The sequence below is a fragment of the Pelobates fuscus genome, chromosome 1 (genome assembly GCF_036172605.1).
Source record: "Pelobates fuscus isolate aPelFus1 chromosome 1, aPelFus1.pri, whole genome shotgun sequence".
Lineage (NCBI taxonomy): Eukaryota > Metazoa > Chordata > Amphibia > Anura > Pelobatidae > Pelobates > Pelobates fuscus.
In genome coordinates, this window is record NC_086317.1 from 314,347,215 (window position 1) to 314,364,737 (window position 17,523).

The 17,523-nt window shown below is 39.5% G+C and overlaps 1 protein-coding gene across 2 annotated transcripts in view; it reads left to right on the plus strand.

The window, feature by feature from the left end:
- The window catches only part of MGAT4A (alpha-1,3-mannosyl-glycoprotein 4-beta-N-acetylglucosaminyltransferase A), a 92,321-nt gene that overhangs the window by 73,392 nt on the left and 1,406 nt on the right, over positions 1 to 17,523 (plus strand). For both annotated transcript variants that reach the window (XM_063459073.1, XM_063459064.1), the window contains exons 10-14: positions 1,039 to 1,169; positions 2,218 to 2,325; positions 3,936 to 4,129; positions 8,126 to 8,204; positions 12,609 to 12,669. In XM_063459073.1, the coding sequence (XP_063315143.1) occupies positions 1,039 to 1,169; positions 2,218 to 2,325; positions 3,936 to 4,129; positions 8,126 to 8,204; positions 12,609 to 12,669 (573 nt within the window). The remainder of the gene's footprint in view (positions 1 to 1,038; positions 1,170 to 2,217; positions 2,326 to 3,935; positions 4,130 to 8,125; positions 8,205 to 12,608; positions 12,670 to 17,523) is intronic.

Below are 17,523 nucleotides of genomic sequence, written 5' to 3' on the forward strand. Positions count from 1 at the left end.
TGAGCTGCTGCCAAAAGGCAGACACGTGAACTGCTACAACTGCCTGTTAACTGGAATTGCAGGAGCCAGTTAGATAAGCATCCATTTGGTCCAGACTTGAGAACCAATTGCCCAATGCCCCAACCCAGGGACCAGCCAGAGAAGCCCCACACAACAGAACAGTACCCTACACCTGTGGAGCTGGCAAAGCTTGCAAATGGGAAAGATCGCGAAGGCCTCCGCCTGGGAGTGCCAATGTGGTACAGAATGGCCATTGCAATGCTGTGGCGAGCATGTCCCCAGAGACAGGGGGGGGGGGGGGGACACACAAGAGAGCACCTAAAAGCAAGAGGAACCCTGAAGGGACTAGAAGGAAAAATGAATCAACGTGATCACGGAATCATTAAAACCAGGCGCCTGAGATCACTACTCTCTGAGGCCCAAAGCTGAGATGGGCAGCAGAGAAACAAAAAACAAGCCCAGCAAATACACCAATATAAAAAAGAAAAAAAAAACTGACAATAAGAGCATAGGAAGCTCTTTGCATTCTGAGGCCTCCTGTCTTGCTCTATAATCAAAACAAAGTAGTTGCTAAGTAGCAAGTTGTTAAACCCAACCAATGGCTTCTCTTCTCTTCACTCCTACACAAATACAAGTTTTGTATTTGTGTATAAGGAGCTCCACTAAACTGTGATTGTTTTCCTCATCGCAAATAACACAAATTCCTAAGATCTCCACGGGGATGTATTTGCTTTCTCAAAAATACAGTGGTACAAAACAGGAGTCTGCTCAAATTCTCAATCCCCAGGTGAAAAGCCAGTATTTGGGGATTTTACCCAGGGATCTGTCCAGAAGAAAAAAAAAAAAAAAATATATATATATATATATATATATATATATATATATATAAAAGGTATATTTTGTGTGCTTTAGGCACCTGTACCAGTTTAACAGATGGCACATGGAATTGCCATGACAACTTATCAGTAAATATCCATCATGCTTAATCCATTTTTACTACTGCAGATGTATGCTAATATAATTATATTTCGCTTGCAGGTAAAATGTTCCAAGCTCCTGATATCACACTCATTGTTGAATTCATTTTCATGTTCTATAAAGAGAAGCCTATAGATTGGCTTTTGGATCATATATTATGGGTAAAGGTCTGCAATCCTGAAAAAGATGCAGTAAGTAATGAAATCTATTTATCTTCCACAAAAATATAAATTAGATCACCCCTATGATAAACTGGGCGAGCCCAGCCCAGTATTTTAACAGATAATACAGGTGTGCCAAGTAGTCCATCTTTGTTTCCATGATGGTAAATTACACTAAATGTGACAACACTGATATTTTGGAGTGTAGCTATTTTATCCAATGAAGGCAATGCCTAGTCATTATCCACCTTGGCCAGTGTATTTAATAACACATGGTGAATTTTGAAATGTGAGCTTACAGCAAACCTATCACCTTTAAATGTAAGCTTGACAATGTCACGTTCAGGAAGCACTCTTTTTAATCTCCATTGTGTGCTAGTAATATTACTATAGGCAACCTTTGGCACTCAAGATGGTTTGGACTACATCTACCATAAGGCCTTTACATCCATAATGCTGGCAAAGGGTATAGTCCACAATATCTGGAGTGCGGAAGGTTGCTTACCTCTGCTGTAGTGGTTATATTTTATAGAGCTTCCTGGCCCTGGAATCGGCTGCATCAGTAATTAAATTGCAGAATTAAAGGAGCAGTACAGGCACCATAGCCTGTACATACCCACATTAGCGAGGTCTGTTTCTTCCCACCTGGATTGCTGTGATTGGTTAAGCCTGCATGGAGTTAGTTAGCCTAGTGCTCTCAGCCAATCAGTGTCTTCCAGGTTGGACAAAGCTGACATTTATAAGAGGAAATGTAAAATCCCACATCGTAGATTTTTTTGTTGATCTTGAGATCCTGGCATGTGGGTCTTGAGATCGCATAGAATACGGCAACAACATGAGTTAAGGCAGTAATCTTTAGAACTTCAGTGGTGTTACTGGCACAAAACGGGTCCATAATGTTTGGATAAATTTAAACTAGTTACAGGAAGTATTACAAGACATGGTTCTTGCTCACTTTCCTGTAGTTGTTTCAATGTTTACATAATGTTAACCTGTGCAGTGTACTCATAACTGTGTGCTTCTTTGCTTTTATGATTACATGTATTAAAATGTGCTGTTTTCCTGTTTTTCTTTGAAGAAACATTGTGATAGACAGAAATCGAATCTGCGAATCCGTTTCAGGCCTTCCCTTTTCCAGCATGTTGGTCTACACTCTTCATTGGCAGGAAAAATACAGAAGCTTACTGTAAGTATACGTGGAAAAATATTGTGGATGTCCTGCAATATCTTCTTTTTAAAAATGAATAGATAAGAAATATATAATCCTTTATAAAATGAATAGATAATAAATATGACTTTAATTGAAAGTAGGTGTCTGGCTCACAGAGTTCATACCCCTCGTACCTACTACTTTCACTCCATAAGGATATATGACTGTCTGAGCTATCATTAGTAATCACCCACTTGATTAACAACTGAACGAACATTCAGAGCTGTCAGTACTTCAAAACCAGGGTATTCTTTACTGGCATAATTATGTTAGGTGCCTGACTGCAATGAAGTGTAGAAATTGGTCCTTAAAGGTTAATTTGAGTCACTGTCTGTACTGTTTTGCAGCTTAATGTGTGGGTTATAGGATCTGATTGAATTGAGATGTTACATCCCTTAAGGAAAAATTCCATCGGTGAACTTGAAAGGTGATTATGCCTTCAAGAGCTGAATTCAAAACAGATCACATTAGCTTTAATGCATAACTCCTTAAATTGGGTATGGGTAGTGTGGATGTGACAAAGTCAGCCCTATCTGTAGACTTACCGTTTGCTATAAAATTCAGCTACTGCAGCTACAAAGTGAAATGATGAGACACTAGACTGGAGTTATATCTTGTGACATGTTGGATGATAAACACGGCTGACTTTCTTGATGCATTTTAGTTTTGTATTTTTATAAATGTTGCTGACGGTAAATGTTAATAAAGCAATCTACTAAATCCTGCAAACTGGTTCAGTTATGTTTATGTGCTTTTCTCATTTAATAAAGATACAGTATTCTTTGTCAGTGCAATATTTCAAAACATAATGAGAGATTTCTTATCCATTTATTATGGAGCTATTCTGTATAGTATATCTTTACACTGGGGTCTCGCAGGGCAAATGTTGATGGATGCACACTTCTAATCTAAAACCTGGGGGACGATAGCCTTAGTCCCTGTTTCATTGCCAGCACAGTACATGATCTTGTGGGCCACATGACTTTAGCTCATGAGATGATTTCCGATCAGTCCAGCTCTTTAAATTGTTAACAGGTTAATATTTACAAAGCATCTCTATGCAAGAATGCTTAATTATATTGTATATATTTATTCAGAATCTGGCAGGATACAATCCCTGGAGATGTCAGGAATGCTTATCGTCTCAAAGCGAAATCTAAAGTCAAATAGCAAAACAGGAAAATTAAAGAAATGTGAACAGGATTTTTGTTCTTGTTAAAGAAAATATAGATTGTAAAGTTAAAATGTTTCTTTAATGCACATTGAATGAAATCTAGCATTCACATTCTCAGATGCCACTGGTAGGGGGGCCAATACTAGATGCTCCTGTCATGGCGCATTAAAAGTTGCTGCTTACTGTGTACCTGCAGCATGCAGATTACAGTAGATGGGCACGTTTGCATGGTTTACATTTTATAGTTTTATTTTTTTTATTTATGGGTCCTTAAACCTTGCAGTACCAGGTTTGGATCCCTTATCATTCCAGTCCTGCCACAGCATTGGTACTAACAGGTTTTAGAAAATTGTAAGCAGTCTCTATAATATATAGCAAGAAGATAACTGAGCCATCACATATGTCTAACTAGGATAAAGACTTCCTGAAACCATTGTTGCATAAAATTCATGTGAATCCGCCAGCTGAAGTTTCTACGTCCTTAAAAGTCTATCAAGGCCACACACTGGAGAAGACATATCTGGGTGAAGATTTCTTCTGGGCCATAACACCAATGGCTGGAGACTACATCCTCTTTAAGTTTGACAAGCCAATGAACGTAGAAAGGTTAGTAATTACACTGTTGTCTTTTTGGTATGAACGCCAACGCATGCTGTTGTGTAACTGCTGCATGCTGTTTAATAAAACATTGCTGTAATCGTCCATGGGGAGATAATAGGGCACGCTACAATGTCATGGCTATTTGTTGCTGTGCTAGACAATTGCTTTTCTTAATCTGCTGTACAAATAGCATACTGGCCTACTTATTAGAATCCTTGGAACCAATCCTTGATTCCCTGTAAGTTATGTATGTCGAGAATCGCGCTAGAAAGACTGTGCAGATACCAGTCTCCCTTCACAGAATGAGCAATAATTGTCCAAAGAGATGGATTTCATTTTTATATAACAAAATATGCAGGGTGCCAATTGCTCAGTTTCATTTTGGCGATGTTGTCATCTTTGGCATGTGTGGTGTTTTACTGTGAAAAAAATTTATTGTTAAATAGAAAACTTTTTTTAACCACCCACTAAGTTGCTATTATTGGACTGGTGCCCCTGCCCCCCAAAAAAATAATATATATGCACGTGTTTTTTGTTTTGTTTAATTAAGGATATTGAGATTACATGTTTTTACTTCATAATTTAAATGGCTTACTTGACTTTAAAATATTGGCCTATAGGGATACTGATAATGTTCTTCATTTAACACCTTGTGGTACAGAAGATGTATTGTGTGAGCACAGTAATATCCTGCAAATGCTGACATTATTTTGCTTTATGTTCTTTCCACGAATCTGCAGACTGTATCTGAGCATTAGTTTTGAGATGTGTCTCTCCATTCAATCTCCAGCGTACGCCTCACCAGTATAGAGATTAGGTAGCCCTAGTTTCAAAGCTGGTATAAACCTTTTCATCTGCCCTGTGACCGCTATGGTGATATCCAGTTGTAAGGGAGCAGTAGCTACTTCCAATGAGAGTAGCACCCTGATTCAAAGAGGGAAAAATGGGCTTGGAAAGGTGGATTCTATGGTACCTGGAAATGAGTACTCCGAATAAAGTAGCTCCTTATGTCGTCTTGCCATGGCATGCAAGTTGTTATAAAGGCATATGCAGGCAAAGTGAGCTAAGCCGTACAAGCTTCAATAATATATACCCAACTCTAATGATCCATTTGTATGTTGCAAATGTCCCTTGGCTAGACACCCTTGATAAAGGCTACCAGGAGGAGCCGAAACGTTGGGGGTTTGTTTATTTGACTTGTGTTTCTGCCCAATTAGGCTTGTGAATTGCGGTAAATACTTATTATTGTTTATTATTTGTAGCCGATATTGTGTCACTGACTGTTGTATTAGTATTGTATACTTATTAGTGATTTAATAAATATAGATAGAGATTTATTATGGTTTTTTGGTGTGCATTCTTTTTTGATTTAGCAAATGTGCCTTGTAAAATGTAAATGCTTAACTGCTGGCTGTAGTGGAATACATGGACCAACTCCTCAGAGCCTCATAAATCAATATTGAAAAGGTAGGAGGACAGTATAACCCCACCGTGTGTGGAGCATTGGCCCGTCCTACCCACCAACAACCAAGTGACACCACCAATGCCAGTGATCTCGGAAAGCTCCCCTGTTTACCTACGGAGAACGCTAGGGATTCAGTGCCCTGCATGGTAGAAGCTTATAGTTTATCTACACAGGAGAGAACCTGGCATTTTTTTTGTGTGTGTATAATCGTTAACCATCCAAGCCGGCTTCTGTCTCCCTGAATTCTTAACCTACAAAAATCTTAATTGATTTCTGAGGGCTTTTAATAATTTAACAGAAAAATGATCTATCAATGGGTATGTGTAGTTCCCTAACCTTTCCAGACAACGTAGTTGATTGCTCCAGTTAACGAGTTGAAGAAAATTCAAGTATAGAATGAGAGTATACACTTGGAGAGCAGGTTCACCTTAATGACCAGTTTATTCAATTACACACATTTTTCATAGGTAGGCAAATTAAGGGATATTTATACATTTTGAGACGTAAATTATTATTCCACTATGCCCTAATTAAAAAAAAGTGGGACCTTTTAAAATAAAAAAATAAAAATCTTCTAACGTACCATTGTATTTGAATACAGCATTCACTATATTACATCCACTAAGTAATACCAAGTCGTCACTGTTTTGTTGTTTTTTTGTTTTGCTTTTTTTTGGGGGGGGAGGGGGAAAGGGCGGTGTTCGAGTGACGGGTTATAATCTTGGAAATCATTTGTGACTAAATTGCGGAACGTATTGATCAGTGGGCTCTCCCAGTTTGTAATATAAAGTTATATTCGATACACCCAACTATTTAGCATGTATAGCATTTTTTTCCCCAGTTTAGCGTTAATCTCCTTTAATGCTCTAGTTAATCTTTGATCCCAGGCCTCCTATAAGTATCCATGATTACCTGTTTCCTAGCTACAGTATGCCGATAGACCGTATGCATATCACTATGCTAAATAAGAGGTTACTGAATAAAAGAAAACACATCATAGACCACTCACAATGCCAGCTATTGTTTTCAAATTGTATACAAATGCAGAAACCTCTTATTTTGTAAAGCAATGTGAAGTAAAGCAAGACATTATAAATTGGTGCGTATTTCCAGAGCCATTGTTCGGGATGACATAAATGCGATTGCTCTAAATGAGAGAGATGGATCGTAAGTAATTTCATAAGATTAAAAGATGGAATTACATCAGCAGCTGCACACTCACACACAGCATGTGAAGCCTCACTTTCTCCTGAATTATCTTTTTTTTCCCATTAGAATAATGCTGTATATAAATGACAGTATTACCTACTAAAGTGAAACATTTAATTTAGCATACCGGTAGGTTAATTCATTAGGAGATTTATTGTTTGTTCTTCTCACTAACCTGGATATATACTATTTAAAAATATTCAGTAGGAATGGAATAATGTAGAGATTACATTAATTTTGATGTATGACTGTTTTATAAAATGTTTGTTTTGTTAGACCTATGTCCAGACTCTGAAGCCTCTTTAGATCTTTGCTAATTTTATTTATGTGGAATTTTATCAAATGAAACTGTGACATTCTGTGAATCTGAACTAAACTAACTGGGACCCAAACTTGATGCTCTCTTATCCTCTATCCCACACATCAGAAGTAAAAAAAACTTTGGTACCCAGGCCTACAAAAAGTAGAGGTGTTGATAAGATCAAGCTAGGGGTTACACAGGAACACCTAATATGAGTCTCTCTTTACATTTACTCTATTAATGCACCTGGCGGGGTCAACGTGGTATCTTTCTGAATCCATAGAGATTTTAGGAATTATTTTGTAAAATCAATTGTGAACCAGGATGTACTTAATTCTTGTCCTAAAATAATATTCTCCTATGATAACAAATATATATAAGACCAGAGGTTACCCTATGTTTTGTAGTCCCAAACAAAAGTGACTTTACTTTTTTATTTTTTTCATATTTTAACCATTAAATCTCTATTCGGATTATTTAATGTTGGTTCTGGTGCACCTCTGCAGGCAGGGGTTTGAGGTGTTTTCTTCTTAGATATGAGGGAGTATAACTAATGAATGGAGATAACAACATGAAGTTGACATTAAGGGAGATGAAAATTAGAAGAAATGGAAGGGAGATCTTGCTATCAGATAAAGGGATTGCTGGCATGGAGGAAGGAAGATAGTGTGTGGGAGCTGGATTTGAATAAAGGACATATGGCATGCATAACATTAAAAAAAGTTTTAACGCCTTGCTTTTAATATCACTAATATTTAATCACACTGTGATAATGTGATAAAGGTTTAAGGTTGTAGTAGTTTAGAGGGACTTGAGGTTGGGGGTGCTTTAGGTTAGTGTTTGGGTTAGAGGGTGACTACCGTCAAGGTTCTATGGACTGGGTCTCACATGATCACGACTGATAAAAAAAAAAAAAAACATTGAATGCTAATGCAACAGGGAAATTTCGTTTGGTTATTTTTATTTTTTCATTTACTCCCTCATTATGCTAATACTAGGTTTTAATTCCTTTTTGCTTCGTTTGTAGCTATCTGTTTCGGAGTGGAAACCCTGAACACCCTGAAGATTTGTTGCTTAATACTACAGTAGAGGTCTTGCCGCTCATGGTATGATGCCAATTTCCTTTTTATATTTTGATGCATTTTGGCACATTTATTAATGGGGAGGTTTTATTGATATCTCACTAATATAGCATAATGGTACATTATAGATTATACAATAATGCTTTATTCATATTAATAAATAATTAAAATAGTGCTAGTTATATTGATTGTAAATCAGATTATTTAAAACCATTATAGAGATTTAAACGACAAGTCTGGCGGCTGTACATGTAGAGAATCACTCTGTCATATTGTGTGCAGCACTATGGGAGTACATGGATGAGTGTGCTGCGGAACATAACATGTCCAGAACTCCTACTAAGTATAAGGTTTACTAACAATATTTCCTTGCCTACTGGAAAGGTCGTAGTCACACACACTGGAAGCAGACAGGTCCACATTCCAAAGCTATTATAATCTTCCACATGATCTAGAACAAAATGAATCGTCATACATTCACCTGTGTTTGTGTTTAATAAAAGTACTAATGTATAGTGTTTAATTTCTCATTAAAAATGTAGGCTGGAAAAAAAAGAAATCTATAAGAGTATACTTCGTCGTCATGGCTACTTAGGGCTAAACGTTCCCATATGTTTTGTCAGTTTGCCATAGCTTGCAATTATTGGTGAATAAACCATTTAGTCATATAGGTAAATGGTATGTATTATTTCAAAATAAAGAAATAATATTGAGTGAGAGCACGCAGAATAAAATACTGCAATTTTACCACAGACTAGGCAAATAGTTTAACCTGGAAAACCAAATAAAAGGTAGACTATCGTGCAACAATATTTATATTAATGTTGCTGAGCCACTTATTAGCAGGCTCAGGCTTTCAGTGCCAGAGCCAGAGGTGGATTGTCCTGAGATTACATGCTGGATATGCAATCAAGTATTCAGAAACTCCACTTTTAAACTCTGATATTAATAAAATAAATAAGTAAAGAGGAAGTAAAAACTTTAAAGGAACACTATAGTCATCAGAACAACTCAGTCAACACAGTAAAGGATGAGACTATATTTAAAAGAAGCTGAAGTGGTAGAGGTTAACCCAGTGAAGGAGTTTAAGCATGCGTGGGATAGGCATAAGGCTATCCTAGATATAAGATAAGGCCAGGGACTAATGTAAGTGTTTAGAAAATTGGGCAGACTAGATGGGCCGAATGGTTCTTATCTGCCGTCACATTCAATGCTTCTATGTTATTGAATTTGTTCTGGTGAGTAGAATCATTCCCTTCGGGCTTTTTTCAATAAACACTTACTTTCTTTCCAGAGAAAATGCAGTGTTTACATTACAGCCTGGCCACTCCTTAGATGGCTGCTGGGGGTGGGGGAAGGTTGGGGGGGGGGGGGAGGGTTTCCCAGGGCAGTCCTGCCTAGTGTGCATCCAAACATTCAGTATCTCCTCCCTCTGCATGCAGTCACTGAACTTTCCTCTTAGAAATGCATTGATTCTATTCATCTCTATATGGAGATGCTGATTGACCAATGCTGTGTTTGACTTGTGCTGGCTCTGCCCCTGATCTGCCTCTTTGTCAGTCTCAGCCAATCCTATGGGGAAGTATTGTGATTGGCTCAGACCACTACTTCTGATGATGTCAGAGGCTGACAGGAGCAGAGCTAGCAGCAGGTGACTTGAATACAAGTAAGATTTTACTATATTTAGGGAGGCAAAGGGGACCAGGGGGGCTAGATGGTGGCTTTTACACTATAGGGTCAGAAATACATGTGTTCCGGACTCTATAGTGTTCCTTTAACTGATTAAAAAACAAACTTAAAAACAAAAAACAAGATCTCTATTAAAAGAAAAAGTCCACCTGTATTAACATGTTTCAACGGTCAGTCTTTATCAAAGTGTAGTAAGATTCCATCTGGACAATGCTCTCTTATATATGTTGATTTTGGCGCGCTTTCCATTCTATGTTCGAGTGCCTTTTCATTCGTATACCTCATTTCCGTGTTTTTAACCCCTTAAGGACCAAACTTCTGTAATAAAAGGGAATCATGACGTGTCAGGCACGTCATGTGTCCTTAAGGGGTTAACGGCATTGTTTCTGGCATCATGGTGTCTCAACATCATGATGCCCTCACGTCATCCCATATCTCTTCCAATCACATGATTTGGCACCCAGCTCCTAGCACCATATTAGTGGAGTCTCCTCATTTTCCTGCGGATTCACATGTTAAAATCCAGTGAATATTTTGGGAACTTTTTGTGCATAGTTCATAGCAATGTCCTGTCAATAGCTATTGTTTACACATATATTTATACAAACAAACCTGAAAAACATGTTAAAAAAAACATTCCCAATGTCTAAAAATGTATGTCTTACTGATAAAAATGGAGTATGAATATAAAAATAAATATCACCTGGAAAATAATAAAAAATCATAAATATACACTGTAATATAGAGGATATCTACCAATTAGGATAAAGATAAAATAGAAAATATGTATTGCTATTTTTAATATAAAAGTGTAATCTAGAACCACATCTTTTGTTTTTTAACTTTTCAGAATTATCTAAAATAAGAGAAAAATAGAAAAGAATCCCGAGACAAAAACATATAATTGATACATTTCATAATATACATTTGTTTTCAATAAATTCAAGTTAAAGTTTTTGCTTCCTTTTTTACTTACCGTATATACTCGAGTATAAGCCGACCCGAATATAAGCCGAGGCCCCTAATTTTTCCCCAAAAAACTGGGAAAACTTATTGACTCGAGTATAAGACTAGGGTGGGAAATGCAGCAGCTACTGGTAAATTTCTAAATAAAATTAGATCCTAAAAAAAATATATTAATTGAATATTTATTTACAGTGTGTGTATAATGAATGCAGTGTGTGCGTATGAGTGCAGTGTGTGCGTATGAGTGCAGCGTGTGTATGAGTGCAGCGTGTGTATGAGTGCAGTGTGTGTGTGTATGAATGCAGTGTGTATGAGTGCAGTGTGTGTATGAATGCAGTGTGTGCAGGGCCGGTGCAAGGATATTTGCCCCCCCCCCCCATATGTCCTGACCTCCCCTCCTCCTCCCTCAGTGGTCCTTACCTCCCCACCCCCGTGTTCCTTCACCCCCCTCCCCCAGTGGTCCTGACTCACCCCTCCCCTAGTGGTCCTTACCCTCCCCTCCCCTAGTGGTCCTTACTTCCCCCTCCCCTCCCCTAGTGGTCCTTACTTCCCCCTCCCCTCCCCTAGTGGTCCTTATCCCCCCCTCCCTCCCATAGTGGTCCTTATCCCCCCCTCCCTCCCATAGTGGTCCTTATCCCCCTCCCTAACATAGTGGTCCTTATCCCCCCCCTCCCTCCCATAGTGGTCCTTATCCCCCCCTCCCTCCCATAGTGTTCCTTTTCTCCCCCCCTCCCTCCCATAGTGGTCCTTATCCCACCCCCTCCCTCCGATAGTGGTCCTTATACCCCCCCCCCCTCCCACAGTGGTCCTTATACCCCCTTTTTTTATTATTTTTTTTTTTTTTTTTTATTATTTCTTATTTTATTTATATTTTTATTTATTTTTGGTCCCCCCTCCCTGCTTGATACATGGCAGGGAGGGGGGCTCTCCTTCCCTGGTGGTCCAGTGGCAGTTCAGTGGGGGGGAGAGGGGGGCTGGCAGAGCTGTAACTTACCTGTTCTGCAGCTCCTGTCAGCTCTCTCCTCCTCCGCGCCGTCCGTTCAGCTCCCTCTGTCAGCTCCCAGTGTAAGTCTCGCGAGAGCCGCAGCTCTCGCGAGATTTACACTGGGAGCTGACCGAGGTGCTGAACGGACGGCGCGGAGGAGGAGAGAGCTGACAGGAGCTGCAGAACAGGTAAGTTACAGCTCTGCCAGCCCCAGTCTGTATTATGGCAATGTAAATTGCCATAATACAGACCTTGACTCGAGTATAAGCCGAGTTGGGGTTTTTCAGCCCAAAAAATGGGCTGAAAAACTCGGCTTATACTCGAGTATATACGGTATTTAGTTTATAAATATCGGAGTTTAAAAAGGGAGTCTTCTGAATACTTGATTGCATATCCAGCATATGATTTCAGAACAATCCACCTCTGACTTCCATTTAAGGCGCTGAAAGTTTGAGGCTGCTAATAAGTGGCTCAGCAACATGTGAGTGATGCTATTTGTGTACACTATAGTCTACCTTTTATTTTATTTTCCAGGTTAAACTATTTGTGCAGTCTGTGGTAAAATTGCATTTAATTTATTCTCCGTGCTCTCACCCAATGTTATTTGTTTATAGTGTGTATGCACTATATTGCATATATATTTGTCTTGTGGAGTGACCTGCACTGAGTGATGGTAGCTCTGTTTATTGGATAGCAACAACAACACCTACACTATTGTATATGTTTTATATCAAAATAACTTCTAAAGAATGCTTGTTTGATTTTTAACTGTTTTTCTTCTTCTTTAGAAAGAAGGTTTGGAGCCAAGTACCAAAGATAGGCACTTACCAGATGGCTTCATCAGAATAGGTAGGTGACATGCAGTGCTTGGATCATGGATCATGTATTTGGAAGAAAGAAAAAAGGTTATTTGAAATGTTGGTATTGACAAAAGAGTGAAGGAATCCATGGTCTAGGAGTTTGAACTGAATCCAGGACCATATGGGTCCAGTGTAAAGATTGACAGAGGGTAAGCTATGGAAAGCTGAGTGCATGAGATTGGCCGCAGTAGATTGTAACCTGCAATCTGAGCTTGAGTGAGACTAGTGAGGAGTGACTGACAGTAGTCGGGTTAAGAGATAAGAGCACGCACAAGCAATTTAGATGCATAGAGTATTAGAAGGGGCAAATTCAAGCTATATTTTTAAGCTGTAATATCAAGATGGGAACATTGACTGGATGTGAAGGTGAAATAGAGGTTAGACTCAAAGAGGACACAAGACAATAACCTTGCAGGATAGATTGCTCATCATAAACTCTCAGCATCCCTTCCGGCCAGTGGTGCAACGATTCAATTTGTTGTGGTTCTTTCAAACTATTTTCGCACCTGCTGCATATCCCACTGCTGCCGACACTTCTTATACATTTTCACCATGACCCTTTGCTTATCTTGTATCCCCTAAGCAAACCATATACATATCTCTGTAACAGAGACAAAGGTTTGACATTGTTAAAGGGTTTTCAAAGTGCTAATAAAGTAATTACATGTTAATTAACTGGGATTTAAAGATGATCCATTTCTAGCTAGGTTTATGTGTCAGAGATTAAAGCATGGTGTGTGAATGCATGGCTTGTGGCTAGATAATATTCCCTAGAGCCGTATGTTCTGCTATCTCCCTGTAGCATTATATCATGTGTGCACATAATAAATGGATTGCATGCCTCATTACATAGCTCTTGGAACGTGACCAAAGTATTCGTAGGTTTATAATTAGTAGGATGTAAGGGTAACAGCTTTATCAGCAGTATAAAGTAATAAGCTGGCCATATAATTAAATGCAGAATAAATTTACATATGTCATAAAATGTGTTAAAAACATAAGGGCGGAGCCTGACAGTCACACTGAGCGGTCTCACATCACAGGAGCTCCGTGATGATCTGCCCTTATCCAGCCGCAATCGCAGTAAATAACCCCAAATATCACCTGATCACGAACCCCAGAGACCGAGGGCAACAAGCACCAAAAACATCGACCAAAATCGGCGGCTCCATCACAGGGAATACAAGAGGCCTACTCAGACGGCACAAGGGAGGCGGCGATCCTTTAGCCAACTTCAGCCTAACCAACAGGAGGTATCCACCCCCTCCCCCTCGCTGCCGGTGAGGGATATCCCGGCAAACGCTGCCTGTAACTCTGCAACAAGGCACCAACATTGCCATACCTGCATCGCAATTAATGTCATGGCGGATGCCACATGCAACTCCACAACCAGCTCTCCGCTGCCCTCTCTCTCCATAAGGCTTGATCGCCTGTTTGCTGACTTCTGGGCCAAGATATCTCATTGTAGGGACACTCTCGAAGAGGCCACACAGGCAATGAAACCACACAGAATCGTGCGGCAACCCACAACCCCTGGATAGGGCAAGGGCGCAATCCGGATAGCAGGGAGGAGAGGGTGGGCGACCCGGCGGAAACGTCAGCGCCATAGAACCAGACCAGCAGTGTGCCGCCCTACTTCTAAGGAAAGCAAACTATCCCGAGGCTACCCCCTCCATGCCTCCCTCCCCTCCGGGAGACCACTACTCCACCTGGGAGACAATTTACAGATTGGGGGACCCTGGGCTCCGGCAGCGCTCTACAGTGGGACTGACACAACAGGTGCGCAGGACTACACCGGGAGCTAGGACTGGTGATGGTCAGCAAAGTGGACATTGCACCTTCACTCAGCTCTGCAACCTTGACACAAATGACTGGTTACGGATCCCGGCAATCTACAAGCACCAACCTCATCTTGAACCATGCCAAGCTATTATTGTTTAAGTTTATTTCAGTGTATGGGGCCACAGTGGATTACTCTTCAAGCTACCCGAGCTAAAATCCAGCAATCTCTCTTATAATCTCTCTTATAATAATCAGCCACTACCACTTACTTGCTATATTGGCTAATTAAGTTACTCATAATCTTGAGCAGCTATACTGTATCCCTTTACAGGTTTGCTTATTTTGCTTTGAATATACTGTTACTATGCTGTTTTGCAAGCACACTGTAGGAGGTAGGCATGCTAAACACCCACGAGTACTCCATATTCACTATGGAAAGCCTTTACTTAACTAATGATCTAACTAGCAGGTACCTCATGTTTAAATGCACAAGTATCCTAGAACATGTAGGTGTACTTACCCAAACCTACTATGTCCTTAACATTAAATAATGGGCGGGCTCATTAAAATTCGGCAAAGCGATACCTTTAAATGCTCAAGACTTCATGCTACATGTTATAATTGTGTATTTTCTCTAAAAAATAGTGCATGTTAAATTCACTGCCTTATTGCATTCCAGCTATTTTCCGTTTACCACTGTTAAGTGAATAAACAACACGAAAAATGTTTACATTATATCAAACTTTGTAATATAGCAGACTAATTTACAGAGGAAATGTATTAAGTTTAAAATGTCATTGTAGTCATGTTATTTGTATTGAATATGGTCCTTGTGGGAACTATATGTTCTTAATGAAGGCATGTTGGCTTTGTAGAATAGTTGGACTAGTAGTACAATGCATTAAATGCTGATTTTGCTGATCACACAAATAGTTTCATATTGCCATCTTCTCAAGTAAGCTGCTCAATCATAATCTGCTATAATTAAATTGGACCTCGGAGTGCCTCTGTTTTTGTTCTCCTCCATCCATGAGGTCTGCAGTTTGCCCTTCTGTGGACATGCATTTAAAGTCTTGCATACACAGACTGGCACATGTGACCCATTCTGTCTCCTGAAGTCAGAGGTGGACCTTGTGAGAGGTCAGCCAGGACAGAGGCAAGTATATCCATCAAAAGTTTTGAATAATGGATGGTATAGATGAATTGGCTTGGCAATGAAAATTGAACCCTGCTTAAAGGAACACTACAGGCACCATAACCACTTTATATCACTGACGTGGTTATAGTGCCTGTAGTCCCTTGGTGCCATCTTCCCTTGTAGTGTTAAACAATTTTTGAACGCTTTAACATAGATGTATTTTCCCCAAGAATTAGTCTGCTCCCTCTCCTCTTGGAATGCTGAAGTTTTAGCTTGGGCAGTAAGAGGGTGGCTGTGATAGGCTGAGAACGTCAACTGATGCATTCAGCCTAAAGCTGGCTGCCCATCATTAGTGAACATTGTAGCAGAGCCTTAGTCCTGACCAGGACTCTCCCTCTGCTATGATCAGGAATTCAGGAACAAGAAATAGCCAAGTGAATAGCCCACCTCCTCCCCAGCAACTTGACGACACTCCGTTCTGGGAGTCTAACTGGTTCTATTCCTGCCACACACTGCTTTTATACATTGCCTCTAGCATGGGGTTTTCCAGTCAAGAATACAAGGTTTTCGTTCCCAAGAGCCTTTGTGTTTGAGAGATAATTTAGCTCCAATTAGTATAACTCAATTATCTCTCAAATACAGAAACTTACATCTATTTTTATATATCCCAAAAACCGTACAGAAACTCCACAAAAATCATATTCCCGAATCGCCCTGATCTGAGTGCACAACATATCCAAAAAATGCTCAAATTGGTTCGATAGAACGAAACGTTATCATCAAACACCGTTTCAATCAACCGGCCAATAGGTGATAGCCCAAAACCGTTCCAAAGATATGGGTAGAGTGGCCGGTCGGCTTTCAGGGTTCCTGTGCGAACACCAATGAACGTTCACCCTGGCTGCTATGGAGCGAATGCTCCCCCTGTTCAGTAGATCCTATCTCCCGAACGCCTTTTGGAGATTAGGCTTGGGTATTTAGTTGTTTTAGACGTTGGAGAATGTCTGAAGCTGGTGTTACATCACATTGCTGCAATAAAAAGCAGTAACTAGAGTATCTAGGCCCATTATTAGTGTGCAAATTTAATTTTTTCCCTTCAACCATTCATGACTGTTGTAAAGCTAGCAGCATTCTGATGAGATTTGCTCCCTCTGCTGGTAAATCATTTTTTTTAAAGTTACTATATATTGTTCCAGAGCTGCATGATTGATTTATACATGGTTGCATACAATAAAGTGTCCAGAAGTAACTCCATGGACTATATTTACTAGTATTCAAAATTAGTACAATTTTTGAAGTATCCAAAGTTTCCTGCCCAACTCCATGTGTAAATGTAAGAGTTTTATTTATTCATTTATTTTTGCTATAATTATACATTAATTCATACAGTATGGCTCCCATTTGTTTCTGGAGAGTAAACATTGCATATAAATATGCAAAGCTCGAGCAGTGGTTTTCCCCTAGGAGTCCATAGGAGATCACATATTGACCTGAACTCTGAGCTGTTTGCTGCTGATAGAACTGTTGCCTGCATTATATGTAATGCATTTAAACCTGCTCTGTAGCATATAATGTTTATATCAAGCCGGGTACTGTTAAACATTGTTCAAATAGCAAAGGCACATACTGTCTGACAATCATATCTTGCTGTACATTGATTTTGAATTACATAATCTGTTAGTAGTAGTAATAGTGCATCTCGAGCTACTCTTTAACCCCTTAAGGACCAAACTTCTGGAATAAAAGGGAATCATGATATGTCACACATGTCATGTGTACTTAAGGGGTTAAAGGACAAAGACTGAATAATTCCAACGTAACAAAATTAAATGCAGTGTCCCACTTATTAACAGTAGCCCATTCTATAGAAACTAATTGTTTAATTATTACAGGCAATCTGATACAAAATAATGTGGATACAAG